The sequence below is a fragment of the Xiphophorus hellerii genome, chromosome 16 (assembly GCF_003331165.1).
Source record: "Xiphophorus hellerii strain 12219 chromosome 16, Xiphophorus_hellerii-4.1, whole genome shotgun sequence".
Lineage (NCBI taxonomy): Eukaryota > Metazoa > Chordata > Actinopteri > Cyprinodontiformes > Poeciliidae > Xiphophorus > Xiphophorus hellerii.
In genome coordinates, this window is record NC_045687.1 from 20559336 (window position 1) to 20579866 (window position 20531).

At 42.2% G+C, this 20531-nt stretch overlaps 1 protein-coding gene across 1 annotated transcript; it reads right to left on the bottom strand.

Moving 5' to 3' along the window:
- Positions 1-355: 355 nt before the first annotated feature.
- On the bottom strand, positions 356-18580 carry LOC116735313 (envoplakin-like). Its single transcript, XM_032587102.1, has 22 exons — positions 18417-18580; positions 14247-14346; positions 13980-14134; positions 13733-13850; positions 11658-11789; positions 11535-11576; positions 11279-11440; positions 11059-11166; positions 10509-10604; positions 10310-10420; positions 9203-9349; positions 8192-8346; positions 8001-8098; positions 7726-7898; positions 7170-7348; positions 6929-7067; positions 6647-6840; positions 6396-6546; positions 6167-6250; positions 4406-4561; positions 4221-4313; positions 356-4112 (listed from the first exon to the last, which is right to left on the bottom strand). Exons 1-22 carry the CDS (start codon positions 18452-18454, stop codon positions 639-641), a joined length of 6105 nt encoding a protein of 2034 aa, XP_032442993.1. The 5' UTR covers positions 18455-18580; the 3' UTR covers positions 356-638.
- Between the last annotated feature and the right edge of the window lie 1951 nt (positions 18581-20531).

Below are 20531 nucleotides of genomic sequence, written 5' to 3' on the forward strand. Positions count from 1 at the left end.
CCTCAGAGCTGCAGCTTCCAAGCCAAACTGAGCAGTCCTCTCTCACAATGACCCCACTCAGCCCCTTCAGACTAGCCAGCAGCAATTAGCAAACAGCTGGTGAAACTGTGCATTTACGATCTACTTACTACTCATTGCAACGCTGGCAAAAAGGTTGCTAAAGGGCTAATAGGGGAGCAATGTTGTGAGGACTTCCTGAAGGCAGAGTTTCAGAAAGAGCAGGAATTTTTAAAGAGATAGATGTCCAAATTCAAGACGTTAAATTACTAAGTCAAATTTCATTTAAATTAGATTTGATATTTATAGCATTTTTATATCAACTGAAGGCAACGGTTACATAAATGAGGGACAAAAGTGGAATGAAAGTCAGTTGAGTTTAATAATAACATGCAAGTCAAGGTTTACTTCACAAGGTTTGACAAAAAAAAACCCAGTTTACAACGTGACAAACGGCATGATAAAAATACCTTTATTTTCACAGAAAACCGGAACTATTACAGAGAAACAATCCACGAGTATATTCCCACCAAAATACATGTTTATTTTTTCCTCCGATGAAGCATTTCTCTCTCTGCCCCTGTCAGTTTGCCTATAGCACCACGAGCTGTAGCTAATAGTCATCCCTGTGAATTTTGTTGCTAAAAGCGGTACTTGGAGTAGGATGGAGCATTTGTAGCATTTGTTGAGGCCGCAGGAAGCAGCAGGAGCCCAGTGGTTACGTCTCTCTTGCAGCGATCCATAGCCTGCTTGTACGAGATCTTCTCCTTGGTGATGGGGTCTACCAGCTCTTTGGAGTGCAAAGCCTCGTCTTTCAGCTCATTAGCCATCGTGGTGTCAATCAGATTTTCTGCAAGTGCCTCTTCAATGGTTAGGCGTCCTGCCTTATTGGGGTCCACCAACCCACCGGTGAGGTACTGGGCCTCCATGTACCTCTTGGCGTCCTCTTTGGGCATGTAACCTTTCTGTTCTGCCTGACCCACTGCCAGACGCTCTTTGGTCACAGGGTCCTGGACTCCAGTGAAGGCCTTCTGGGCGTTCAGTAGCTTGTACTTGTGGCCTGAGTCGATTAGGTTGTTCTCGACTGCCTTGTGGACAGATAATTTGTCCTTTTTACCCAGATCGACAATCCCGCCGGAGGCTGACTGTGCCTCCAGCAGCCTCAAGGCGGTGTCTGGATCGATGAGTCTGCGGGTGAGCGCGCTTCTCACAGACATGCGGCTTTCGGTAGTGGTGTCAAATATGCCAGAGATTGGGAAATAATCATCCCCCGTGGCAGCAGTGAGGTTGTTTAAGCTGTTCCTGCTGCTTTGCAGAGTGTTCAGGCTGCTGTAAGAAGACTTCAAGGGCGAAGACATGGAGTTCAGTGGGGAAGATGAGATAGGCCTGCTTGGGGATTTTGGTGTTACTGGAGGAATGTAAGGTTTTGACTTCTCTCCTGTAACAAGGAAGGCAAACTCAGAGATAGACATCTTACCCTCCTTGTAGCGGCTCACGTCGTACTCAGTCAGACGGCCGTCCTTCTGCGCATCCTTGACAGAGTATTGCTTCCCACTTTTTCGATCTTGCAGAATCGTTATATCTCCATCAGGGGTGGTTGATGTGATTTCCTCCCAATCGCACTCCAGTTGACACAGTTGGAGGTAGTGGTTTCTATCAATTACTCCTTTTACGTAGGCGTCATAGGGAGACAGGTCGTTGCCGGTGTCTGGATCCAAGATGGTGATCCTTGTTGAGAGGTTTGTCTCTCTGGTGTGACTTTCTGAATGGTCCTCTGATGTTATGCCGTTCTGGAGCTCAGCGATGAGGGTCTCCCTCTGGTGTATTTTATCTTTCTCATTCAGGATCTCTTTCTCCAGCCGCTGGACCTCGGAGGAAGATTTAAGACTTCTCTGGCGTGCCATCTGGTTCCTCTCGCTTATCAACCTGGACTGTTGTTGGAAGGTAATGCTGGTGGTTTGTCTTTCAGACTCCAGTGCCTTAAGCTGTCTGAGGAGATCTTCCTTCTCTCTTTGCAGAGCATCCCTACCAGTAATGAGAGCTGTCTCCTCCTGAGAAGTCACAGACCTTGATGTCTTTATATGGTTTATTTGACTGTTTATGCTCTGGAGGCTGTCTTCTTGATTTCGTCTTAGATTCCTCTCATGGGCTACAATCTCTCTGAGGTGGTCCCTCTCCGCTTCAACTGCTGGGTCTTTCTCTACTCGAACGACTTCTCTGTAAACAACCTTCTCAATGGACTTCTCCTTCTGCAGAATCTCCAACTTCAGTCTGAGGTTCCGAATTTCTCTCTCAAGACGGTTGATGTTGTTGCTTTCCTTCTCCATGTCAGAACGAATACCGTCAGTGAGTTTGTCCAACTTGGGGTCCCTCTCCACCTTTAGGACTTCCTCAATGATGATCTTCTCTTCGACGGGTGGTGGAGAATTCTCCAGTTCAAGAATGCGAGTCTTGATCTGCCTGAGTTCAGACTCAGTTTGGATCTTCTTCTGGCGGTTGTCCATCTTGGCCAAGTCTCTCTCTTTTTCTTCAATCAGCGCTCTCAGCTGTCTGACCTCTAGTTCGAGTTTTCTGCGTGCCTTCATTTCATCGTCCAAGCTCCGGTTCAACTTGTCATGCTCCACAATCTGCTTGGGATCTTTCTGAAGGCGAATAACCTCCGTGGTGACAATCTTTTCCTCTGGCTTCTGTCTTTCAAGGGTAATGTATTGGTTCTGTAGCTCAAAGAGACATTCCTCCACACTTCGGCGACTGTGGATCTCCTCTCGTACATCTCGTCGAAGTCTATCAGCCTCCTTCTCCAGAAGAGGGTCATTCTCATACTTGATGACCTCTTTTGTCAGAAGCTTTGTCTCCACTTTGGATTTTTCAGATTTCAGTTCATCTCTTTCCTTTCGTAGGCGTGTTAGCAGTTCCAAGGTGGTGTCATAGTTTACTTGCAGTCGGGAGACTTGGTTATTCAGTCTTTGCAATTCCCTCACGACCTCTGGGCTCTTCTCTTCCTTGATCACCTCCTGGGTCACCTCCTTGTACTCCACTTTGGGTTTCTGGCTGCGTAGGGTAGTCAGGGTTGCTGTCACTGAATCAATCTTGTCCTCAAGGTCTGAACGGTTCTGTCTCAAATCCTGCAGCGCCTTCTTGAGACGCACCAGCTCAACCTCGGTGTCAGGATCTACTCTGTAGATCTCATTGACAATCTCTTTGACTTCCACTTTGGGCTTGAGCAACTCCAGTTCGCCAAAGCGAAACTGAAGGGTGGTGAGGTCCTTTTTCAGGATGACATTCTCGTCCTTCTCTTCTTCCAAAGCCATTCTAATTTTATGTGACTCGTCTATCAGTTCGGGAGCTTGCTGCACTTGTTTCACGACTTTGGTGACAATCTTGGGTTCAATGGATGGAATGACCCTCTCCAGCGTGTTAATCTGGGACCTGGTGCTGAAAATGATATCATTGAGAGACTTGCAGCGCAGTTCCTCCTCTGCAATGTCACCCTGGAACGTTAGAACAGCTTTCAGCATCTCTGGGTCTTTCTCTAATCTCACCACTTCCTTTTTCACAATCTTCTCCCTGATTTTTTGTTTCAGCTGGGAGAGGAGTGTGAGCTCAGATTTCACATGGACGGTTTCAGTATCTCTCGTCTGAAGCTCTGTCCGGATCCTCTCCATCTCATCTCTGATCTCAGCTGCCTCTTTGTCAAGTTTGGGGTCTCTCTCATATTCGGTGAGCACCTTAGTCACAAGTTTAGGTTCCACTTTGGTCAGTTGCAGTTCCATTGTGACAATCTTCTCATTGAGCAGTTCTATCTCGGACTGGATTCTTGATCTACTGAATTCTTCATCCTGAATGCGATTCTTCAGTGACTTGAGATCCGCTTCCAGTTTTGGGTCACGGTAATACTGCACCACCTCTTTCTCCTCCAACCTCTCCACTCCTCTCCTTTGCTTCAGAGACAAAAACCTCTTCCGGTAGGTTTCAAGGTTATTCTCAGCATGTGAACGCCTGTTGACTTCTTCCTCCAATTCCTTCTTCAGACCATCAGCTACCTCCACGTTCTTCTGCTGGCTCTGAAGCTGCAGCTGCTGACTGACTGCCACTTGACTCACTTTTTCTTCGTTCTGCAGAGGAGTGAATGGAGAACGGGGGACAAGAGAGGTTAACTGAAAAACACACCTATGCATAGAAAAACCCTAAGGGCGATTACTAAACTTGCTCCAATCTCCTACCATTGCAGTGAGGTTCTTTGCTGTCCCCAACTGACTGAGCTGCTGGTTGTTTTCAGCTGAGATCTCAGCGAAGCGGTTCAGCAGGTCTTTCTCCTGCACCAGAAAGCAATAAGAGAAGCATTAGTTTCAAAACGGAAGATGATGCAGGAATATCTTAGTCATCTTGGTCTTCCTTGAAACCCCACCGTTCTTTGCACGTCTTGAGCCAGAGTTGATGTTAGACGTTTCTTTGGAGCCGTTGCCTTGTAAGTGTTCTCTTCACCGTTCTCGTATAGCTCATTGTTGACGTCATCACTGTCATTCAGAGTTCCACAATACGTTTTTGACTTTATTTCATATTCCTAAAAAGGGAAGTATGAGGAAGGATTTAGTAGATGGAACTACATGTCTAACCTTCACTATAAGACCGTGTGTCAGGATGCTAATGTCCCCTATCATACTTGAGTTAAAGTGGGTTAAGCATGACTCCAGAATTGGCTTCCAATGTGTGTAAAGACGAGGCATGCTTACAGAATTTCATCACCTGCTGCCTGCCATAGATTTTTTTAAATATATGACAGTATGGTTGTGTTCGAATTCAGGGTCCGTATCCTTCGAAGGACCAGGTCTACGTAGGACTGGTTCTTCGAAGGCCGAGAATAAAAAATGGCCAGAAGAGAAAAGCTGTGAATTTGGACAGGTCTAGCCTTCAGCTAGCTGTCTAGTCTCCACATCAGCCTAACTCATGTTGCCTAGCAACCGTGACAGCGTGAAGTGTTGCAATTCTGAGACGCAATGTATGCTGCAAACTTTCATCAGTAGGGAATTTATGCAAGTGCTAATCAGATGTCGGAGCAACGACCCGTCGATAACATTACTCAGTCTGCACCGATAAAGTCTCAGAATGTCAAATGCTTTGAGTGGCTCCAACTGACAGCGGCTCAACCTACCTTCTCGTTGTATCAGCCGATATTTATTTGACCACTTACAGAAACTCACAGAGCATTTAACTTTCATCCCCAATTGGTTGGTTCTTCCTTAAACTGAGTAGCAAAACCACTCAAAATTTCAGAGTTGGAATATTTACTTGGGAATTAAAAGGAATAAAAATGGATAAAGCTAAAATTTAAAATATTGTTCCTTGAAAGGGGATTTTAAATATAGTTTAGCATAATCTTGAATAAAAGAATTATTCAAGTACACTGTGATTGTATATCGAATCTGCATACAATCACATGAAATAGGCACACTGCTTACTGCTGGGGTGTTGAGATCACACCTCATACATCCACTTTACACTCCTCCATTTTTGGTCATATTATTGAAATTCAACATCTGAAGTCATACATATTAATTAGTTAATTAAAGTGGGTTTTGATCGTATTGTGAGCACAATGTATTTGTTGTATTAGCACTAATTTCCTAGAAAATCCCCATAATTCTATTGCTTATCATGTAAAGGTACCATTTGTTAAAAACCGTCATGTTCCTAAAATAATGGAAATTTTTTTTTGCCAAAAGTTTTCCTTTTTTATTGTTGCCTAGGACATCTATTGGGAAAAAAAGGTGGTGATTTTGTTTTGCCAAAGTCACTTTTGTCAAAAAAAACAACAACAAAAAAAAACGATTTAGGCAATTATTTTAGGAAGATGACAATATCTATGGTCTGCCAGAAATGTTCCCCCCTTTCAACACCATCATGAAATATGGGAAAATTTAAATACTGACGTCACCGACAAAGTAATGTACCCTGTCCTAATTAAACAGAAAGCTGTGAATTCTTCACTTTTCATCCCAATAGACACACATTATACAAAATGGAGGCACATCAAAAGTGCAACACGCACTTCATAAGCATAATAGGACTTAATGGTCCACAAAATGTGCCTTGTTTCTTCATGTAATGTGTGTTTTCTGATAAACCAGCATTCACAGAATGCACACAGAGTCATGTTCACCATACTAACATTTAAAATGCCCTGCAGATCTTTGGACAGATCCTTGAGTCGGTGTAAATCCCCGGACTTCTTCTCAATGTCCTCCACAACTTTCTAAAAACAGAAACATGATCAAACATTGAAAGTTTGGCAATTTAGGGAGTGGTAAATTAGAGATTTTATGTAAAAAAAATAAAAATAAATAACAATAAAAAAATACTTTTTTTTTATTTGAAAAAGAATTAAAATCACTCTTTACCTTTTGGGAATTCTCCTTAGCCAGTATCTCTCCCACACCATCAGTAGGTTTCACCGCGTTGTCGGGCAAATTGAGCAAGAAAAAGTCCAGCGACTTAGCAACACTATTAAACTCTTGATTTTTGTTGGATGCTTGTTTAAGAAGAGCCACCCTAAGAGAATAAAGACAAGAAATGGTTTATGTAAGAAAACCGTTGTGACGTTGGTGAGCTCCCCTGTCTGTTTGCTTCTCTCTCCCGCCGCCCTCCTCACCTCTCCTGGAGCTGACTCCTGACGTTTGCGTAGCGGTTCTTCAGGAGCTGCACCTGACTCTCCTGGCGGCGGATATCGGGGCAGTACTCGCTCAACCTTTGCTGCAGGGGGCTGCACGCCTGCTTGGTCAGGTCCAGATCTTTGCCCAGCTTCTTCAGCTCTTCTTTTTTCGAGACGACGTCCTTGAGCGTGCTCTGCTCGAAAGAAACGCAAATGAGAAACAAAAAAGAAGAAAAAAACAAGAATAAAACAGGTGCGGTTCTGGTTTGTAAAATACGACACCTCCAGCTTCTTGGTGCGGTTCTGAAGGACATCCGGCTGATCGAGGATGACTCCGTCTTTAGCTAGTTGCTGCTCAAACCAGGAAACGGTGACATCGGTCTTTTCCAGCTGCTTCTCCAGGAACATGGAGGCGGTTGCTCTGGGCAACAGAGATAAAGAGGGACGTTTAGCAACTGAGACATTTCGCAAAATCTGTGGACTTTTGTATCTTTGGTTTTAAAAAAACAAAAAACAGTCGTACTTTTTGTTATAGAGATCAATAAGCGTGTTGATGTTGTGGATCTTGTTGTCGGCGGCGCTGAGGTTGAGCGGCAGCATGGCGGCCGTCGGTCCCAGAGGTTTCTTTGCCAGAATCGGGTCCACCTCCCTTTGGATGGCAGACTTCTCGGACTCCAGCTTTCGGACTGCCAGAGCAGATTTCTACGGGAAATTAACAATATTTTTAATGTGAAGCATTGATGATCATCACATTCAAAGAAACGGTGTTAATTGTAGTGTTAAATGCTTCAGATCATCTAACTAGATTTAATATCAGACAAAAGGTCATCTCAGTAAAATGCAAAAATGATGATTTCATTTATTTAGAGGAAAAAACTTTCCGGACCAACCTGGGTCTATATAAAAAAAAGTTTATTTGCATTTTCCAATAACTGGAAAACTCTCTTTTTATTGCATTTTGGAAAATTAGCTTGATGATCTAAAACATTAACTTGTGACAAAAAAAGAGAAAAAAGAAAAGGCATCTGTTGGGGGGAAAATAACTTTTTTCACAGCCCCACATTGCAGCATATCTGCACCTCGTTCTCCTGCTGCCTTTTGTCCAAGTCCTGCATGGGGGCGCGGGAATCCAGTGGGGTCCTCAGTCTGTTCAGGATTTCTTTTTCGTTCCTCGCCAGAGCCTTGTTGATCTTATCTATGTCGCTGTTGAGCTCTGCGACTCTCGGATCCTCAGGCGCACTGTTGACAACAGCTGATAAAAGGGGGGAGCAAAAATGAAACAAATGTTGACTCTGACAACTCCGGCTGTGCAGATCTGTCGTCATCCAGTTTTTAAAAGACGTTTTCCTCTCACCGGCCTGCTTGGGACGGATCACCTCCACCGTGGGGGTTTTCAGGGAGTCCATCAGCGCGGACCTGCGTCTCTTCAGGTCTGCCAGCTTACCGTCGAGGCTGAACAGACACATCGCAATTCAAGGCTCAGACTGGGGAAGGAAAAGGGGGTTGGGGAGTGAAGTAAAGTGAAGAGGATGATGGATTCTGCACCTTTTCAAAGTCTCCAGAGCCTCTGGATCAGGTGGTGGGATTTCAAAACAGGCCCCAGGGAGGCTGGTGGTCTTGCCCTGGCTGTCCTGAAGCTCCCAGTACTTATTGTCCGAGTTGGACCTCAGGATCATCGCCTGCCCGCGCTCCACCGCCCCCTGCGCTCAAACAAACACGGCAAAAGAAACACGTGATTAGAGAGGGGCGATACGGACCTCAACTTTTATCACGATATTTTGTGGCACAATAAAAACTATTTATTGCTTCTTTTTTTTTTTTAGGTAACTGTATGGCTTCCACCACATGTCAGGGCAATTATACGAAACAAATACAGCTTTTGGAAAACATTCACAACTGCAATAAAAAACATGCTTCTTCAGGGCACACAGTTACACCAGATTAGTGTCACCAAATCTGGTGACACTAATCAGGGTTTAAACTGCATTTAATCGTATTTTTAAATTCATTCATATTTATTGATACTTCAATGAAGAGACAGTGGAGAAAAATAGTCAAAACTCACAATCCCAGCAGTACGGACAGTTTTGAGGATTTTCCAACACCATCAATTGGAATTTATTGTCACAACAATAAATCAAAATTCTTATCATGCTGCTGAGAAATTCATCACGATAAATGATAAACGATACCCCTAGTTTAAACATTAGCTGAAATTTATTGTGATGATGAATCAGAATTCTTATACCAAAAAACAAATGTATCACGATAAATGATAAAACAAATCCCCATCATTAATTGAAATTTAGCGTGATAACAACAAGTCAGAATTCATATCATACGGCGGTCTCCAACATGGCGGTTTAAAACCAGAGACGAGAAAACTCCACTAAACTCGATAAAGCGATTGAGTTTTTCTTCAAACTAGCATACATGTGGAGTTTGTGCTTTCTTTCCATGCAAAGAAACTCATCACGATAAATGATACGATAAATGACACGTGACCGGCTCTCGTTTCGTTCTGATGCGGTGAAATGAGCGCTGCCGCCGTCTTACGTTTTCGTCCGCCCAGTCGCACAGCGACACCGCGGTGGTGGGCTTGGTGGGCTGGGTCCGGCGCAGCTTCAGAGGGGCAACGCTGCCGCTGAGCTCCCTGAGGGCCTCCACCCGCTGCTCGTTCCGTTTCACCGACGGTTCTTCTCCCTTAAGAGAGACGTAACAGGAATTCAGAGAAGAAAGCCAGGCCTTCTGTATTCCGTTGAAATCTTACTAAATCTGCAAAGCAGTGAAAGTAAAAATGTCCGCCTCGACACCTTGCCTTCAGTTTGAGCTTCACTTTATTGAATGTAGCTTAATAGAAGAATAAACAAAGTTATATACAAAGAAAATTAATTTAAAACAAAAGTTTTGCTCCCTTCTGCATATGTTTACTAACTCGGTAAGTTATAAGAACACTGGATTTCATTTAGAGGTGTCGGGGTAGCAGGATAAAATATGGGTGGACTACGTAATGTAGATTTTTATTTCTAAAACGACAAAACAAAATTTAAACAGGAATCATCTACCTTCCATTTCACAGCTGTGTCAGATTGGGTTGGTCTATCTCATAAAATCCCATCAAGCTATAGTGAAGTCTGGGGTTGTAATGTGAGAAAATTGGGGCTGAAACGATTAATCAGATTCATCAGGATTAATCGTTGAAATAATCGTCACCTAATGTAGAAACTGAGTAATCGCTAAAAGCTCAAAGCTGAAAAATAGGCTATTTAATGAAAGAACAACAGACCAGTTATGAAGTACAAACTGTACAGAGAATATTTTTATTTTGCATTTAAGATGAAGAACCTTGTTTGTCTGTAAATATCTTCTACTCTTTAAGTGGCATAGTTTTAGCTTCGCCCGCTTTTTGTATTTTAAACAATAAAATGTTGCTTTTTTTCATTTTAAAAGAAATTAAATTGAATCTTTTCATGTTTTTCTAATAGTGTAAACTTAAGTGACAAAATGAAAAACTAGAAGAATTTGCCAAATTTTTTCCGATTAATTGTCAGCATAATCGATTACTAATATAATCGTTAGTTGCCGCCTTAGGTGTGAAAACGTGAGCCTGCAGCAGTCTGTGATCTAACGTTAAATCGACGTTTTGAGAGAAGCCTGCTGTACCTCCAGCGCCAGCAGGATCTCCGGGTTGCTCTTGTTGGTCAGGGACTTTGGATCCAAGGTGGAACTGAGCTTCTGCAGAGACTCGGCCAGCGTGTCTGAGTCCAGCTGGAACTACAGCAAACACATCAGCTGGGACCGGTCGCCAGTGCAGGGGAGGATTTTGTGCATCGCTGATGACGAGCGCAGGCGCTCAGTTTACCTTCTTGTAGTTGTCGACGTTCTCCAGGTGACTTTCCTGCGCTATGCACAGGTTGAGGAAGGACTGCCACTCCAGCTGTACTCTGTCTGTCATGGTCTGGGAGAAAAACGGAGAGAAAATAAAAGACGTTCAAACCCAAATTTAAAATTCATTTTCATTGTGTTGCAGCTCTTGGGAAACCAAGTGGAGGAAGGAGGAGTGCACCGATTGGAGTTTTGAGGACGATTGCCGATTACCGATCTTTAAAGCGTCTGACCTGCGAATTCTGATTTGGCCTTTAACAATTTTTTTGTCTTAAAAATTTGCTAAGTTGGCATCAGTTGACTATAGTTCAATTGCGCACATGCAGACGTGGCCTGTCGGTCGACCGTCTCTCAGAGCAGAACAAAAGGGAACAGTGGCTGATTTCCAGACGTTTGAGGAGGAATATAAGATCGTTTTTTTAACGCAAGTATCGGCTTATTCGCTGAACTCCCAAAATGTAGGAAATCCGGGCCAATTTTTCCGTGCACCCCTAACAGAAATGTGCCTCTTGGTGTGTAGCATTCACATTTATTGTCTGGCTGCCGGGGTGGTTCGCCTGAACGAGTTCGGTTCCTTCCACCTGGAGCTTGTTGACCTCCTCCTCGTGCGCCATCAGTCCGTTCAGTTTGAATTTCTGCACATAAACATATATACAAAATATACAACCCATTGATGCATTTCTAAAACTGACGTCTCTCAGAGGAGTGATCTGCAGCGATCAAAGTGGTGCGGTTGAGGAGTTTCACCTCGTACTCCGTGCGGACTCCTGACGGGTCGACCATGCGATCGCTCCAGTCTCTGTTGATGATCCTCTCCTGCTGACCGGAGAGGTAGACCAGCTCCTTGGTGCAGCTCTGCATGTACTCATACAGAGAGGCCAGGTGTTTGCGCCTGAGCTTGGAGCTCTCCTGCAAACGCAAAGCGAAAACGCGGGAGCGTTCCGAGAGCAGTTCCGGCGAAAGCTCCAGGCGAACGACGACTTGTGAAATTAAAGTGACTCACCAAAACCTGGGCGTATTTCTCTTTGAAGGCATTGTAATCCTCCTGGAAACGCACAAGAAAGACCGGTAAGCGTTCTGGTTTGGGAACAGCCGAACAGAAAGTGACGTAGGTAGATGCGGTTACCGGGGAAACAGTGGAGCTGGGCTGCAGCTGGCTGCCGTAGGCTTCAATCTCTTGGTGCAGGATGTTGTGCTCCGCGATCTGCTTCTCTACGTCGTACAGGTTGGGGCCGTACTCCTCTCCCAATATCTGGTCCTACCAGGCACAGAGCGCTGACAGTTCAAACTAAAGCTAATCTGTACTGTAGCTTTCATTTCATTATAGACACAAATCCAACGCTACATGATTTATTCCGCAATGAAATCTGTAGAAAAACTGCAGTGTTGCAATATTACAACAACTCTATTTCTTGTGTTTTTGTCTTGTTTACCTAAATTTAATGATATGTTATTGGACAGAAAATTTGCATATAAAAATTTGTGTATATTTGCCTACTTGCATACGTTTCAAAAGTCACTGCATCAACTTAAAAAACCACGGCTAGGCAACACATCTATTATATTGTCTCAAGTATGTGTAATTTTTGTGCGACACTTACACAAAATGCAAAATGGAGCCCTGTTCTACATTATATTTAATGTTACATTTGCATAAAATCTTACAAAAGACAAAAGAAAAACTTGAAAACATATATTCATCGCCAAAGTACTCCTACAAAATAATTTTGTTTTTCCAAGTTGTTTTTTTTTTTTTATATCCAGGTCTTCCAGCATGTGGAATATATTTTCTTTTTTTGACAGGAAGTAAGAATCTTAGAAGAATGTTCGCAAACAAGCAGTGTCAGGATTTTTCTTCACAAACTGTAATATTTGCTAGATTAATGAGGAAGAAAAAACTACTTAAATGTGCTTTAATGTGAATCACTGAACAAATATTTAGCAGGTTTTGAGAATATCTTCATACACCTGTGTTGCATAGAGTGAACAGGTATTCCAGCCAAAGATGGTTGGACAACATTTCTTCTCCATTCCTTAGTTTTGTCTCAGAAAAGCAATTTTCCCATTGTCAATTTAGGTAATAATTGGACCTCAAAATAAGGTACATGGACTGGGCTAGCCTAGCCATAGCTTCACTTTGTTTGTCTCAAAACGCAATGAGTCTTCCTTACTGTTGTGTTTGTATAACAGCATAAGCCAACATGACCTCTTTAAGGTTTAAACACTCCAACCGATCCCTGTTATGTGATAAATAAGCCGACACCAGGCATAAGAAATAGCCTCATAACATAACAACAGAACCACTAGCTTAATATAGCTTAATTTAAACTGGCTTAAATTCAGTTTGTTTTAGCTGAGCAGCGTAGCTTTCTCAGCTCTCCTTTATGTGTATCCCCCTCTATCGACTATTAATCAACTTACCCTGTTCTTCTGCCTGGCGTGACTCAGGTGTTTTAAAGCTAGCAGTGGTGGGCACTCTTCCGCTAATTTGCTCATAGCGGAGCTAATTTTTCACTTAGCGCTTTAGCGCACTTGCTAACTTTGACAACGTCTCTTGGCTCAAAATAAACTTTTATGTTTTTGCTATTGACTGTTAGGAATTCTTGACGTAGTTAGACATACAGTATATATTCATGCTCTTATTTTGAAGTGGGTGAAGTCTGCTCAGTTCTATTTCCTCTCCTTAGGTTCTCTCGCTTCAATAACTTTATTTAAAACAACAAAAACCCTACAGGAACAACAACAAAACAAAAAGCAGACAATATAGAACAAGATATAAACGTAAATACAACATCTAAGGGTATTATAGAACATGTGAATTATGACGTAAAAATTAAATTGGTGCTAAAAAATGGTAGTGTTTAAAGGGCAGATATAATTTGAATGTAGCGCTTTAGCTTTAGTGCTTACTTACCTTTTAGTTAGCGCTACTCACAACTAACATCCACCTCATGACTCACAAAAATTCACGCACTGTTTGAGCCATACAATACTTTAATTTCTAAGCACGGCCTTTTCTATTAATGGCTCAGTTGCAAAGCACAAGCAGCACACATGTGACGACTGATTCGCCTGTTGGTTTTCTTTGACCAGCTACCAAAATAACACCAATTATTTCTGCTAAGAGCAGCAACTGGTCTGCTCGGTGAGGTCGGGCTGCTGCTACTTGGGAGGCCGCAGACACGCTCGGGTTCAACTGACCAGTTTTTCTTGAAGAACGGGGCCCCAGTCAATCTTCTGCTTCAGCTCTTGCCCCTGGTCGTACAGGTCCCGGTAGGTGGCGCAGCCCTTGACCCAGCGGTCATGCAGGTTTCTCACACTAAACAAGAAACACAAATAATATTTTGTTTTTGTTATTATTATTTCTGCAGAGAACTTGGGTTGGACAGTGTTGGGATAGCGCCTCTCCACTGAGGCCCGTTTGCGCTTGAACAGGTCAGAGACATACTCGCTGTCTATCTCGGAGATCTGCGGGTGCTTCAGCTTCTTGGCTTTGCCCACGTCCAGGAACAAGTCCTTGAGGAGCTTCTCGACCTGCCCCAGGTTCGCCGAGTTCTCCCGCTGGTGAAGGAGCTTCTTGCTCTTCCTCTGCCCCTCTTGGTCCTGAACAAGAGAGAGAGAAAGCAGCAGACATTTTCCTCCCCGGTTCAAAACGAGCTTAGCGGAGAAGGGATTTTTGCGCCCGGCCTGCTCCGGTGAAGTCCGGGAGTCTCACCGCCGCCAGCAGCTCCTCGGCCCGCAGGATGTTCTTCTCCACTTGGTCTGCATTGGTCTGCATGCGCTTTATCACCACTGAGAGATCAGTCGCGTCCTTCCTGGAAACAGACACAGGACGTGATTGTAATATCCACCTAACTGCAGATGTTTGCTTTTCTTCGTCTTTATCAAAAAAAAAAATTAATAAAAACATTTAATCATTATTGCACTTTAAATGAAAAGGCATCATAAACGCAAACTACACCTGTGTCTATGGTGATATTTTATGTGAAACATGACCCAAAGGAGAGCGCCGCTGTGATTTAAGAGGAGGAAAAAACAAACTATTGAAAAATGTGACATTCAGCAGGTATTAAACATACTTTTCTGATTTTAAAAATAGTTTTTTTTCTTGGTCTGACAATATTCTTATATTAAATGTGTTTTTAGCTGTGAGCAGGGCCGGATTTAGAGGGATGGGGGCCCCTGGGGCTAGAGTCAGTTTTGCTGCCCTATTAAAAAAAAACAAAAAAACTCTTTTGTGAAGTGGGATGGCTCCATGTTGCTTCCAACAAGATGTAGAAGTTCAGAATTGTGAAATATTTGAGGTTTTTTTTTTATGCGTTAATAAAAATGCAACTATATTAAAACACTTTTATATGGACCTACAAGTTGTATATAAGGTACAATGTGAAACATGGATTCATTATAAAAACATTCTAAATCTTTGGGACGCCCCCCAAGACTTGCAGCCCTGGGCATGTGCTAAACCCAGAGTAAGAAATAGACGTTGTTAAAACGTCAATCTTTGTCTAATCAATCTAGAAAACTGACTGACATATTTGATGTGTGTTGATGATTTTGATGAAGTTGCTCAATAAATCGTAATGTTTGTTTCTGGTTTTTCGACTGGTGGCTGTATGTCGGTTTTATGACTTTTTATTTTTGTGATTTATGATGTGGAGTACTTTGAACAGCCTTGTTGCTGAAATGTGTTATAAAACTAAACGTGACTGACTTGATTGATTGATTGATTGATTGATTGATTGATTGATTGATTGATTGATTGATTGATTGATTGATTGATTGATTGATTGATAATGTGTTTCCTTTGGTGATAATACTGTTCTGTTTCATTGAACAGGGTTTGTATTTTTGCAAAGAAGAAAGGTCAAAATGTCTTACACTTGTTCAAAACTGATGGAGGAAAAAACCCGCAAAAGACTTGCAGCTGGCATTGCAATGAAAGGTTGCTCTACAAAAGACTTGATATACATGTACACCACACTTTTCAGATTATTTTTTTATTTTTTTCAGATGGTAGAAGAATCATATCGTCATCTTCCTTAAATAGCAAGTTTTTATATCTTTTGTGCCTAAATCATCTCTTTTTAATAAAGAGGTGCTGCTTTGTTTTTTTTGTTCTTGTTGTTGTTGCAAAAATAACTTCTGGCAAAAAAAAAAAAAAAAAAGTAAAAAGAAGTAATAAAAATAAAAAGAATGACATGGGCCATTATTTTTAGGAAGGTGACGATTCGCACTACTTAGCAATAATGCCCTCCCTTTTGTTTGTGAAAGCTTTCATTTGTTGAATGTGTGACTCCTTTCGCTGGGCTGATGTGACTAAGAACCGGCATCCTCCGAAAGGAGACAGGCACCTGCTCCTGGAAACCCGCTGCGGACCTGGAAACCCGCTGCGGACCTGGAAACCCGCTGAGGACCTGGAAACCCGCTGAGGACCTGGAAACCCGCTCGGTCTGTTTGGTTTTGTGAATCCTCCTCTCGCCGAGACGCGACAGCGAAGTATTTATGGCGACCCGCCCATAGGATTAGACGCCAGAGGACACACCGCTGGGTTGGAGGGGAGTTGGCCCCGCTCCCCTCCTGTTTGACAGCCAAGAATGTGTTTTTTTGTTTGTTTTTTTTTTTTTTTTGCATGAGTGTGTGAGGAAGACATTCCATCACACGCCACACAAAACGAGCAGTATTTATTACTGGAGCGAAGGTTTACGGCTCGTAGTAGGGAGACTAATGAGTGACAAACAGTTTCTGTAAGGAAGTTGTTGTTTTTCTCTCCTTTCCCAGTCACTCCCTTTGCAGGAACGCAGCTGCGTCTGTCAGGAAGTGACTTGGTCACTTTTACTCTGATTTAACCGTTTTATTAAAAAACAAACTCCGGGTCTTTCCTACTGATAAAATCAGTAGATTTAGTCGCTACAATTTGGTTGCGATGTTGATTTTTACAGGGTCAAATTTTGTGACCAAAAGCCCCCCCCACTCTCCCTTTGTAAGGAAAATAAAACATTTTTTTTATTCAATCGGACTCTTCACCAGTCACCCACTTCCTTCCTAAAAGCTCATCTACAAAGACGCAGGAAAAAATGGCGTTAACGGTGACAGCCTGAATCATTCATTCACTCGGCGTCGGTGCGTCGTTAAAGGCGAACAGGAGACTTTGCAGCGCCACTCCCTTGTGGATTCAGGCGCCACACCCCGTGATGAAACTCTAATCATGTTCAGAGGAATGTGGCCCCTCCGCCGCCTCTCCAACCTGCAGAGCTGGACGGGGCAAGAACTCACCTCCCACCCAGACAGCAGCTGGGTTTAAAAAGTACCTTTTGACAATCACAAGCTTTAAGTCCTGAACATGCTTTTGAGGCAACATTTCGATTTTTACAAATAGTTTATTGGTCTGATTTTAAATGTTGTGTTTTCATTAGCTGTAGGCAGAAAATCGTGACGATTAGCAGAAATAAAGGCTTGAAAACGTCCGTCTCTGTGTACTTAATCTATATAATGTGTTTCATGTTGTAATAAAGTTTGTAAAAAAAAAAAAAAATAATAATAATAATTTTGCAATAATATTCTAATTTATTGAATGGGTCTATGTGTGGGCCCCAGTGGGTGCCCGGTGGGATTGGTCACATGTTATTTATCGGTCGCATGTTAACTGGCTGTGCAGGTTTGAAGCGGGACAAAATGGGGACCCATATGGGTATTAAATGCAGGATGTTACTTTTTTATCATTTTCCTTTTCTGGATAAGTGCAGAAAACAAAACGTTGAATCGTCGAAAGCTTTACAATATTTCCAAAAATGTGGAAATCTGAATTTCTTGGATTATTGAGCTTTTTTCAATTCAGCAGTTTTAATCTTAAATTTACAAAGTTGGCTTTGACGTTTTTAAACATCAATATGTTGTTTCTGAATTACTGGCTGAGAGCTGGTTCAAAATGAGGTCCAGGTTAGCTGCTAACAAACAAATCACTAAAATTGTTTTCTTTTCTTTTTTTGATTGTCAGAAATAAAATAAAGCTCTAAATACCACAAACTGTGCTTGTGTCCTACTTTGACTCATCATTTAGGACTTTAAATGTCAATTCTAAATGATTTACTTTAGTCAACATGCCAGAAAATGATGGAAAACACATTATATTCCCATCAGATGCTTATTTGATTTGCAAAACATTGATTAAAATATGTTCCACCAAACATCTATAATGTTTGGGGAAAACAGCCAGAGAAATCCTACAATTAGACCAAAACGATGGACTTTCAAAATGGAAGATGGAAAATATGTTGGACAACTCAAACTATTCATGGCCCAGCTGAAACCTACACCCTGTTCACACCTGCCTTTTATTCATACGAGTTAAGTTTTACAGAAGGAATTTGATTTGAGGTCCAAACCCCTGATGGGGCCCACGTCTCCTCATGTTGGCTGGGTTGCAGTTTCGAGGCCAGGCTGGTGATGAACCGGATCCGTGAGTCAGAGAAGCTGAACGGCACCAGAAGTGGTTCTGATAAGTGGTGGCTGATTGTTTATCTCCGGGGCAAAGATACTGGAAAAACTCCTCCGAAGGAATCAGTGAGAGAGGAGAGAACGTGGAAAAGTGGCAAACAGGAGAAAGTTTTCTGTTTCTTTTCAATTGCAGGGTGATAGAGACATTAAAGTGTTTCCTGTTGCTCTTTTATCGTCTATTATTTTTCTTATATACCAGGCCTCTTTGAATGAAATGGACCCATAATACATGCAGGGTGAGAGAGAGCGTTCCTCTGCATGAGTAAAAACGATACCTGAGCAGCTGGTAAAATAGAGGAACACAGAAGGGACACACACACACACACACACACACGCGCACCCACACACCCCACACACACACACACAGGAAACCTGAACCAGAACTCACTTGCTAATCCTAGAGACGTTTTCGGTTTTCTTCGACATCTCGGGAGACCTGTCGCTGTAATCGGAGTCCTGCTATAGTTTTTCCAGAGGCCCACTCTCACTGTCTCCTCTTCCTCCTCTCGATCCACCTGCGCGGTGTGTGTGTGTGTGTGTTGTGTGTTGTGTGTCTCAGTTAAAGAGCGTCCCACCTGTCCCCGGCTCCTCCCAGGAGCAGCAGGTGTAGGTGTGTCATCAACACGGAGCCATGCAGACCGGGTCGACCTGTTCCGCTCTGCTGCCTGACATTTACCTGTCATGCGTTTATTCTAATTGCACACGGATCAAGCTCTGATAGGCGTTTTTTTGTTTTGTTTTCAATCAAATTTCGGGGAACAGGTGCAGAAAACTGAGAAAACGTAGTCACATTTTGCTATTTTTTGCTTTAAACAGTTTAAAATTATTTTTATCATGCGATGCTAAACCAATAAATAATAGAAAATATGATAAAAATAATAATTCTGCTACTTTAATTTCACATAAGAGAATGTGGCTACTATAGTTCCTTGCAAATGCTTAGCACACTGTTCCTGTTTCAAAACCTTTACTATCCAGCTTATCTGGATTCGTTTCTTCTAGCGAGACATAATGAGACTTTGGGGTCCAATCAAGCGTTTTAAAAATCAAAAAGGGGATTTAAGATTAGGGTGATGGCAAAGAGGCTTTCCAACCTCCAAGACTTTTAGATCGCCAAAGATAAAAATCATCAAAAGACCTGTAGAAACCCACAAACCTGCTCAGCAATTATAAGATTTATTTTTTTTTTATATGGCTTTTTTTTAAAAATTATTATTATTATTTGTAATATAAAAATGTGAATAAAAATGAAGAAATGTCGTTTTTACCAGACTGTTTTTAGTTTTCTATTATTATTATTGACAGATGCATGCCTCATTTTTATGAAAAAAAAACAAACTTCTATAATTGTGAATAATTTGGAGCTAAACTGTTGGAAATCTTTTGCAGCCTCGGGTTTTCCTCACAGTTTTCCCACTGCATTTACTTCCGTCCATCAGCATTCCTCTCCTTACTCACAACGAAGCACACTCCCAAAGCATAATGCTGCCACCACCGTGTTTCACAGTGGCAGTGGTGTGTTCAGGGTGATGTGGAGAGTTAGTTTTCCGCCATTCCGATTTGTGTTGCGTGAAGACCAAAACGTTACATTTTGACCAGGCTAATGGCTGCTATAGGTGTCAAAGTAAAGGGATATTTCCCTCTTTTAAAAGATATTCACTACTTTGTTGGTACCGTTGGACCATTTGACACTTATTATAAAACTGACAGGAGAGCTGGTGGTCGGTTCAAACCTTACCTAAAGAACAGGGACTTCATTGTGTCAATGACTTTCTCGTCGGAGCGAACAGAAGTTACACGTCTCGTTAGCTCAGATTATAGCAAGAAATAAGATTAGTTACCATGAGTACGCAGTTGATGCACAGCTCTACATTGTGATGTCACCAGGGGACTCAAAACCCATCCAATTACTGAACAGATCGTTAGAAGAGATAAATGTGTGGATGTGCCACAACTTTCTCCAGCTGATTAGAAACAATCCGAAGTTATTATCTTTGGACCTCAAGAGGAGCGATCTAGAGTCAACACACAACTTCAATTATAGCTAGAAACTAGAGATCAGGCCTGGAATCCAGGTGTAGTGATGGACTCTGACCTGGACCTCCAGAGACACATAAAGACAGTTACAAAGTCGGCCTTCTGTCACCTGAAAAACATTTCCAGGACTAAAGGACCGATGTCTCAGCAAGATCTAGAGAAACTCATCCACGCATTTATCTTTATTTACAAATCTGGAACAAACTTCCAGAAAACTGCAAAACAGCTGCAAAACTGATTTCCTTTAATCAAGGCTTAAACCCCAACTGTTTAGAGTTTCCTTTGATTCCTAGCAACTGGAGTGAAAGTCTTTATTCCAATATTTGACAATAATGATTCTTGAAAATTTGATGATGGCGTTTGAGAAAACGTGATGTTTATTGCTTGTTTTATGTTCCCAACAAAGTTGTTTACTGTGTCATGTTTTTATCGTGTACAGCACTATAAGCCGCCTTGTTTCTGAAAT